Source organism: Erithacus rubecula (assembly GCF_903797595.1).
Source record: "Erithacus rubecula genome assembly, chromosome: 2".
In the NCBI taxonomy this organism is placed as follows: domain Eukaryota; kingdom Metazoa; phylum Chordata; class Aves; order Passeriformes; family Muscicapidae; genus Erithacus; species Erithacus rubecula.
In genome coordinates this window covers 59,084,497-59,094,138 of record NC_136685.1, presented here as the reverse complement: position 1 = coordinate 59,094,138, position 9,642 = coordinate 59,084,497, and the positions used below count along the sequence as shown (strand labels likewise).

Sequence of the window (9,642 nt, the reverse complement as noted above, 5' to 3'; positions counted from 1 at the left end):
ATGGTAGTATAAGTTGTTTTCCTGACAGAGAGGGATTTGTAGCCTGCAGCCTCTTACAACAGTAGCAGTGACACTGGTGGTCTGCTTCCTGCTACTCAGCTATGCTGCATCATTCAAGCAGACCTGCAGTACCTGTAGAATAGTATAAAAATAGGTACAGTACATGTAAGGCCTGGATATTTTAAAATCAGACAATGGACACTTCAGCATTCGTGCAGAAAAATGTTTTATTGTAGTGAAGTTACACAGGAGAAAAATGTCTCCCTGCTCCTTGTTTAAGGCTATGCTGAGCCATAAAAGCACATTGCACTTCCAGTAATTTTTACAAGTTTATAAGGACACCACCTAGTATTTTCTTTTTTGTCTTTTTTTTTCTTTTTTTTTCTTTTTTTTTTTTTTTTAATAAGCTTTAACTATTTAAAGCTGAAATCCATATTTCCTTGTATGAGTTTTTGGGGCTTTTTTTGCCTGCTTTCTTGCTTTTCCTTTATTCTTCTGTCCAGTTTATTCAGTCTAAAGCACCTCAGGACACATGAAGGTTCCTTCATACCATAATGACCTCACAGGGCTCTAACCCCAGGATCAGTACAACACTAATGCTCCTAAGTGGTGAGATCATTCTTACCATCAGCAAGTGGGAAGATGGAATGGCAGCAGGTTCAGGCAATTTATGGAAGACTGCTGAAGTGGTCTAGATTACAGAATATTTTTTCTCCTGTTGGGGCAACTGCCAGCCCACATTTAATGCAGAAAATCAGCAAAGCACTGCATCAGCCTGGCACACATATACACATGAAAAATGGTACAGGGTCTGTGACCATACAGAAAAGAAAAATGGTGAGACAGGTTTTGGACCTGCCAACCTTTTAATTGTCATTTCAAGAAAACAAATACAACATTGGCTAACTACTCTTCTCACACAACAGTTTATGTACAGCATACTAACTTACATTTTTACATAATGATACACAGGTCTTTACCAGAAAACAACTCTTGTGGTGAAAGCATGTGACATGTCAAGCTGACTGAAACTTCAGAAAAAAGTTCATGCAGAGCTAGCTTATTCTTTGTCTCTTGAAAGTAAAATCCTACAAATGATTAGCAAGATGTCTATTTTTACAATATTTACTTTGTACAGTGCAAAGAGGAAGGACAAGCATTTTAAACATAGGACTCCTTAGCAAACTGGATCTGCTCCACCTCAAAAACCGGCTGGCTGCACCTCCGAGCCACATACTCGAGTTTGTTCTTCTGATAGGACTCAGACATGGCTCTCATCCGGTAGACTCCTGGGGTCACAGGTAAATTCACACGAGAGTTTACTCCTACAGTGATGCTGAAGGTTTCAGTTTCCATGTTAGAATCCTTTGTTGCAGAAACTCTGGCACTGCGTAGATCCCTCAGATCCATATATGCTGTGTCCTGTGCGCTGTAGCTGCGTGGATGAGGCAGCAAAGCATCCTGGTTTGACACTGCTGATCTCAGAGTTTGAACCGTGAGATTTTGGGAGAGAACTTGAGTGGCCAGGCAGTTTTTAACAGCCTCTTCATAAGAGGGTGGTCTTGCAGGGTTTTTCTGGTCTACCTCTCTGAACACTTCATCAACTGACCGGAGACGGAGCCTTTGCTGATACTCCACAGGTGATAATTTGTCATCATTATGGCTGTCCTCCTGGACAATTCTGCAGGAGAACTGATCTTCTTTCTTTGTGAAACTGTCCCTCTGAAAAAACGTGGTTTTTGCAGTCTCCCAACTCTGGGTTTTTATTAGTGTTTTCCTGCGGTTTGAGAAAGAGAATGACATGGAATGTTTTTTAATCTCTCTGCTAGGTGTACTGCAGTCTTCAGTGGGCTTGGTAGAAAAGGACTGAGGCCTATTTAAAAAGGTTTTTTTGGGGCTAGAGGGCGAAACTACTGGGGAGCTGGTGAAAACTGAGCCATCAGAGCTCTCCAGGGAGCAACTGGAAGATGTTTTGGGTAGGGAGTCTGTTGATAATTGTGAAGGTAAGCCTGCAAGACGTTCCTCTAGTGTCTCCATCCATAGCTGTTTCTGCTGAACTGGAAAATTGTCCTCACTTTTGTTAAGCCTTTGTTTCCTTATTGTGTCATCAAGGCAGTTCTGGAAGGACAGGTCTGATTCTGAGTACCTCCTGTCCATTGTACTGATGTCATTTCTGAAATTAGTCAGTGAAGGGGAAGAGATATTTGTTGGATATTTTCTGATCACAGTAGCACTCTTCTCTTTGGTCTGCTCCATCTCAGAGTTACAGGGGCTGCCTTCTGCTTCAGGATCTGGGCTGTCATAGGCAGAGTCATTCTGATTAGCTGAACACAGTTGTTCTGTGGGGAGAAAGCAGATATTAGTTTTCACTGGCCAGCCAGGGATGAAAGAAACACAGAGAGTTCAGAAGTGGGCTTCAACAATCTTGAATCCTCTGTGTTTCTAAAGATATATTCACATATCAAATTCAGTAATTTGGCTCAGCAGCCCCAGCTGGTGACATCTCCAGCCCTTTCTCATACCTGTGGAGCTGTCTGTGTGTTCTGCTGAGTCCTGAGCCAAGGCACAGGCAGGGAAGGCAATGTCCTCCTCAAATATTTCCAAGCAGTTGTTTATCAGGAACTCCACCAACACCGTCACCTGCACACAGAAAACAGCTCATTTCAGTCAAGATATATTGAAGATTCTTTCTTGACCCTGCCTGCTATCTTTGTAGGAAGGACAGCACAGAACAGGTGGCTTCTGCCAGAATCCTGGCTTAAAATTCCAAGGGTGAGTCAACCTTGGGGCATAAAGCTGATGCTGCAGACAAATGGATCTGCCCCAATGCAGACAAAACACCATCAGCCACAGCTTTGGCCTCACTGCCCGAGGGCCCAGGGGTGACAGTGGCCACAGGTGTCCCTTGCCCTCCACAGGCAAGGTCTGCAGGAGCTGTGCTGTGACTTAGGGGCTGCAGAGCAGCTGCTGCTTTTGCTCAGAGGAGGCGAGATGGGGGCAGTCTGGCCCATCCCATCGCAGGTGAGGGACACCTGAGCTGAGGGCACCCCCAATGTCCAGGGGTGCTGCTCTGTTCAGCTGCTGCAATGGCAGTGGGATCCCTGTGGATGGTTCTGAACTGCCCCAGAGGGAGCAGCTGCTTGCTGAGCTCAGCTCACCTTGTCATTCATCTCCTTCTGCACTTCCAGCGGCAGCTCACTGTCCGTCCCTGGGCTCAGCATGTTTGGGCCAATGCAGATGGCCAGGTTGCTGGAATCCATCCTGCTGCTCTCAGCATTTTGGCTGATGTGGTGGAGCAGAGAGAGCAAGAGCTTGAGCAAGACCAGGTTTGGTCTCGGCAGCAGGTCAGCCACCCTGCATGAACACAAACAGAATGTGATGTTAACTGATGGTGCAGTGTCCTCTGCTTCTTGATTTGAGCAAGTCTCAATTAAACTTAGAGCGACACCACTTCCTCCTGAAAGGGGCATGTGAGTGCTCTCTGTATCTTTCAGAAATCCCCATCTGCAGCTGAGTGTGTGGTTAATTATGAGAGCTTGAATTACAGGATCTTGACTGAAAGGCAGCATTGCAGAAGCCCATGTCCTGGACTAGATGGGATGACATCAGGAGATGTCACTGGAGGCTTCCCAATGCCTGTGGTTGTGCTGTGGGGCTTTCAGAGCACTCCCAGTCTGCCCCACAGCTCCTGTTCCTAAAGAGCAAAGCACAGTGGTGGTCTGCATGTGCCTGACTTCACCCCCAGCAGATGGGAAGGCTCCATGTCTGTGCCTGTCCCACAGCACTGTGACTGTGTTAGCTGAGGCACTGCAACCTCTGCCCTGTTCCTGCATTGGTGGTTTCATAAAGCAATCTCAAGTAACTTCAGGAAGTGCTTCTGCTGGAGTCCCCTAAGCCAAACCCCATGGAGCAATAGCAAAGTGATATAAATGACAAGCTTTTCAATTAGACTTTTGATTTCAAAAGACATTGTTTGTCTCTACATAGCTGCCATCCCACTACATTCATACTGGTTGCAAAATTTCGTGGTTGAAAAACTTACTCTTTCAATTCTTTAATTTTTTCTTGCTTGCTTGGCTTCTCTAGAGCTTGTATCCATTTCTCATAGAGGTCAGCTGATAGGAGTTTGGAGGGAATATTTCGGAGAAAATCCTGCAAGGCCAAGAAATTTAGATGAAGTTTTCACATTACTGAGCACAGAGAGAGTATTACAGTCACTTGGGCTCTCTTAGGAGGCAGGTTGACTTAAGCTATCTGACCATCAGCACTGACAGAGCAGCGCAGTCCACTAGTATGGTAACAGCTTTCAGTTGCTTTTCCTTCACCCAATCTTTCATTATTGCTCCCTAGGAAGATGCTGAACAAGGGGACAAAGTGAGTTTCCTTAGGAAATCAGCAACCCAGCAAATAGGACTGACAATCAGATGCAAATGGCCAAACTTTCCTAAGCTTGAAGAAATCAGTCTGGCTTTGTAGTGGCTTTAGCCAAAAGTCCCTCCTAGGTCAGCTTGGAGCATTGGATTGTGCCTGTGCATATTAGCAATGTCCTCCCACCAGTGTAGCTCAGAATTACCTTCAAAACCACTGCCAGCAGGTGCACAGATTTGCTTTTCAGATCAATATTCCTGCCTTTGTTTAGGTCCTCCTTTAACTCCTTTCGTGCTTTCTCATTGGCAGCTTTCCTGAATATCCCTTCAGTAGAAGGTCCTTTCATATATAATATGGCTAGGAGATCCTGCAGGGAAAAAATCAGACAGAAATGGAACAATAGTTACTTGGATGAAGGCATTTAGCAGTTGAGCATTTGTTTAGAAATAGAAGAAAAATTGTTTGGAAGTACACTGCACTTTGATTAGTTCAGTATGTAGTTCTTGCTCCGATTACATTACATGGGAACTAGTCTTGATTTTCACCTAATCCACCTTCTTTTTGAACTGATGAATTCCACTAAGTTCAGTGGAGTCATCCTTGCTTACTTCCAGAAGGAAGCAAAGGATGGCTTAGATCTTAGTTCACATCCTCCTCTCATAAGTCAGGCAAATACTACTTAGTAGAGACAAATGTATGACTTTTGGGAAAGCCAATTCAGTGGAAGAACTGTTACAAAACCATTTTTATCCAGAAGATATTGTTTAGGGGGTTTTTTTGGTTTTTTTGTTTGTTTGTTTGTTTGTTTGCTTTTTGGTTTTGGTTTTGGGGTTTTTTTTGGGTTTTTTTTTGTTTTTTTTTTTGTTTTTTTTTTTTTTTTTTTTTTGGTGGCAGTCCATAGATGAACACTTGTTTTTCGTGGAAATATGAAATCCTTTGAAATTTATCCTGCTGAAAGATTTATTTACATTACTTCTTTAAAACCACAGATGTTTCTCTTAAGAAGCAGATCTTCCATTCCCGGTCCCGAGTTCTCTACACTCTGAGTTACTTCCAGTTAGTGTTGGGTGAGCTGGACAAAACCCTCAGACCTGACTCTTTCTATATCTGGAATGGGCCCTGAGCTTGTCAGGGATGTGTGTATAGGGGAAACACCAAAATAATCTCCTGGGTGATGCAGCAGAAGTACTGGGTATCCTGTCTCTCACTGAAGTCAGAGGTATCACAGAATCATAGAATGGTTTGGGCTGAAAGAGACCTTACAGATCATCTCATTCCAACCCCCCTTCCACTAGACCCCAAGTCCCATCCAACCTGGCCTGAAACACTTCTAGGGATGAGGCAGCCACAGCTTCTCTGGGTAACCCCATTATCCTCCAGCCAAGACTATCTTCCCAATGTCCAATCTAACCCTGCTCTCAGTCAGTTTGAAGCCATTTCCTCCTTGTCCTGACACTCTGGACCTTTGTAAACAGTTCCACTATAACAGTATCTCCTTACTTGGATTGGCTGGGGCAGTGTGTCATCTTCTCCACAGATTAGTGCCAGAGGATGGCCAAACAGAGTGATTTTGGCATCCAAGTCTAGCTGTCCTGAGGAATTTCTTTTGGTAAGGCTTCGTCTCAGAGTAAATGACTGTGATATCACCTTCTTTCTTTTCTTTGTTCTATCTGCTGCAAGTAAAAGGAGAGCAAAAGATCAATTTAAAATAAAAAAAATTAAAAAAAAAACAACCAACAGAGCACTATGTGGTGCAGATGTATGTTGAAACAACTCAAACCAAACCGGGAGAAACTGAGAGACAACTAAGTGGTTACCAGGGAAACAACTGCCTAAACTGTAAAACTGTGGCCATCCCCCTAAGGCCACCACCTTTCCTGTTTTGGGTTGAGTGTTTTCCTTGTCACATTTCTTCTTAGAGAGTGGGTGTGTAGAAAGCACAGAACAAACAACATTTATGGAGATTTTTGATATCACAGTAGTTTCTCTGATAACTTTGAGGCAGATATACCACTTGGGCAGCTGGCAATGACAACAATTTTCACTTCATGGTCTGATTATGCCTCAGTCTTAGGGCAAGAGGAGAAGTAGGGGCTCCTACTTTTTGACATTTTACACAGCCTGAAATGAAGACATATGGCTCCAGCTCTGCCAGCTCTGAAGCCAGCTTTAATGACAATGCTTCTATACCTAGTTCTTGTCCCCAGCCAGTGGAATGTAATACTTGCTCCAGACGATGGGATCACAGTAGGCGCTCACTGGCTTCAGGGTTAGAAGTCTCTTAGCATGGGTTTTGCATCTGTTTCATAAAGAAGAGGGCCAGGAATTTGAAGGTGATAGTTGTATTGGGGTGGGGTGTGCCTCTTTTCCTCTTTCACAAACAGTGAGAGAAGGAACCTTTTTTGAGAAAGTTTTCTAAAGGATTTGCCTTCTGCAATTTTGCAACAAATGTCATGCCTTCTACTCAAAAATGAAGTCGTCTTACCCAGATGAGAAATTCTGAGGACCTCTCTTTGTGACTTAGCATAAGCTCTTTCTAGGTAGGGGTTAAAAATTTTGAGAAGGTGACCTAATATAATATGTAATATAAAATACTGACTCCTGATACTGCTGAAAACTGGTTGCTCCAAATCTGACCCTGCCCTGTTAATGGTTTGCTCTGGTTTGTTTACAGGTGCTGAGGTTTTGCATGGTGAGAAAAAACAAGTGCTAGTGCTGCTGCCAAGAGGGTTTATTTGCTCTGGTGTGCAGCAGCTGGTACAGTACTCAGTACTCACTTGCAGTGCCACACCTCAAAGGCGATGCTTGAGTGAGAAAGAAACACATTTACTTCCCATTGATTCTAGGGAACATAATGAAACCTGGCTCTGAGGTCCAGGGAATGGGAATACAAGACCTCTGGCACTCAGCACTGTCACCTCTGCCACTGAGCATATAGGAAAGAAGTAATCTGCAAATGAGTGGCACTCCAGGGCTTAAGCCCTCTCCTGGGTGGGGACTGTGGCTTGCTCTCTGGGAGGGGGAGCAGGCAGTTTCGGGTGGTTTTGCATAAGCGCCAGCTTGCAAGCATTATATAAGAAGGCAGTTCCTCAGTTTGTTTTTGAAGCTCACCATTTGAGAGGCAAGGTCCATCTTCAGTATCTGCTGGGACTGACAGGGGACATTTCTTGGCATCAGCCTGCAAAAAGCATCTTAGGGTTACAGAGCTGCCACGGTAGTGAGAATCACCAGTAAGTTGCTGCAGCTCCTCAGAAATCTGGGGAGGTTCTGGGGAATACCAGACAAGCCCAACACTGGCTAAAGAGCTGTCTTGGCCCAGGACTGACACTGCCTTGCTGTCCAATAGAGGGATTCGTGGTAAACTGCAGCCAGACACCCCAGTTGTGCCCAGCAAGTCACAACTCTGTGCTCTTTTTCAAGCTGTGCTTTTGATCCAGAGATGTCATAGCTGGACACAGCCACCTTTTCTGTGTCCTCCCCTGGCACTGGAAATTTCCTCCCAAACTCCTCTGGGGAGCCTTGATGTCTTTGAAGCCTGCAAGGTCCCTGAGCAAAGCTCCTTGTGAGCCAGGAGAATGCACAGACTGCCCACAGCAATGCCCTGCTCCCTCTGCTCAGTGCGGCACAGAGCTGCCTGTGAAGGGCTCTGCCCTCTCCTGGCTGAGGGTCAGCAGCCCGCAGCTACTGCAGGAGCCACCCCTGCTTTCCTGAGGTATCTCACACCAGTACCCAAGAAAGATCCAGGAAAATGTAAGGGCTGCTTACCTCGGTCTGGCACTCAATCACACTCTCCATGTTCCCAGCATTTACTGTCTTTGACTAGGCAAGAAAACAAAGACAGTCTGTGAGTAACTGAATACTATGAGAAATTAGAGCTTTTCATAGTCACTATGTTGAAGAGCTGAAATAATTACGATACTCACGGTATTACAGCTGCTTAACACTTTCATTAGGAGTTTGATCGGAGGAGCTCTGGACACTCTGGTTTCTTTCAGTCCTTTTGTTTCCCTGTTTGTTGAACATGGAATGGACAAAGAGTCTAGCAAAACTGCACCCTTCTTGGCTTTCTTCTCTGCAAACCAATCTAGCATGTATGATCCTGAACCAGTAAGATCTCCCACACAAGTAAACCATAAAGCCCTTCTCCAGAAGGGCATTCAGCCCTGCTGCCCTATCTGCTTCCAGATTAAAACAAAATAAAAGCAGCTTTCCATTTTTAATCCATGCAGAAAGTGAGCAAGTGGTGACAGCTACTATGGTCATTAATCTGTACACCCGAGGCTGAGCAACTCAGTCAGCTCTGCCCATGAGCTATGCTTAGCAGTGGGTGCACCTCTCCCCCATGTATATTTTTGTACATCTCTGTGAAGCTGCATCTGAACCTCTTCACTGATTTCAACCACCATGCTGCAGATTTTTCAAAGGCAGTACTTACCCAAGAAGTGAGTCCAGCCAGAGCTCCTTCACTTCCCGTGAACTGCAGAGGAAAGGAGAAACAGCATCACTCCCCACTGCTACTAATCCTTTGGACAGAGGCAGGCGACTAAACAGTGTATACCACGTGTGCTGCCTTATATATGCAGAAGGGGCAGATGGAAATTCACAGCAGGAAGAAGCATCATGGGGCAGGACCAAGACACTACCAAATTTCTGGCTTCCTCTTTCCTTTTAGAGGAGCTACTTTTTTGGGTTTCCCCCACTTAAAGAAAAAAAAATGAAGCTCTGGTAGCTGTTATGGATGGAAAAGATGAGCCACTTGCCAGGTAAAGGTTCCAGCTATCATCACCAGCATGAGGTGAGATGTGCAGAGGGGGCTGCAGTGTAGGCAGCTTCTTTTACCATTAAAGGGCAGTGGGTACAGTCTGTCTTTTGACTGCTCAGAGACATTAGATTTGGCAGGTTTAATACGCACTGCCAGATCATGCTACACTAAGAACAGTGAAAACAACAGGGAGGTGGAATAGACAAGATTCAGAGAAATGTTTCTTCATAGTTTTTAGAAAGCTAATTGCAACAGTTTACTGTCTACAAGCAGATGTAGATACACATTTTGACAGTACTAAGTAGTTCTTGATAATCTAGGTACTGGACATCTGTAGATGTAGTGTTGTTATGTAGCAATGTATGACAATATGTAATTTAAAAGTCTCACTTAAAATAAATTTTAATAAAATATATTTGTGTGCATATATTAACATTTGATTCAACTGAAGAGATAAAAAAATCTAGGAAAAATCTACCTCTGCTTGACCTGTATCATTCTGTTGCTGACTG

General features: G+C 44.4%; 1 protein-coding gene across 3 annotated transcripts in view; it reads right to left on the bottom strand.

Moving 5' to 3' along the window:
• Positions 1-466: 466 nt before the first annotated feature.
• LOC306798067 (T-cell activation Rho GTPase-activating protein-like) overlaps positions 467-9,642 on the bottom strand; it is a 43,519-nt gene continuing 34,343 nt past the window's right edge. For 2 of the 3 annotated variants that reach the window (XM_079297872.1, XM_079297871.1), the window contains exons 3-12: positions 8,804-8,845; positions 8,292-8,376; positions 8,134-8,187; positions 7,480-7,546; positions 5,869-6,041; positions 4,574-4,735; positions 4,043-4,152; positions 3,159-3,354; positions 2,523-2,640; positions 467-2,339 (exon numbers count right to left, since the gene is read on the bottom strand). In XM_079297872.1, the coding sequence (XP_079153998.1) occupies positions 1,162-2,339; positions 2,523-2,640; positions 3,159-3,354; positions 4,043-4,152; positions 4,574-4,735; positions 5,869-6,041; positions 7,480-7,546; positions 8,134-8,187; positions 8,292-8,376; positions 8,804-8,845 (2,185 nt within the window). In that variant the 3' untranslated portion in view covers positions 467-1,161. The remainder of the gene's footprint in view (positions 2,340-2,522; positions 2,641-3,158; positions 3,355-4,042; positions 4,153-4,573; positions 4,736-5,868; positions 6,042-7,479; positions 7,547-8,133; positions 8,188-8,291; positions 8,377-8,803; positions 8,846-9,642) is intronic. The other variant, XM_079297873.1, reaches the window with a different exon arrangement.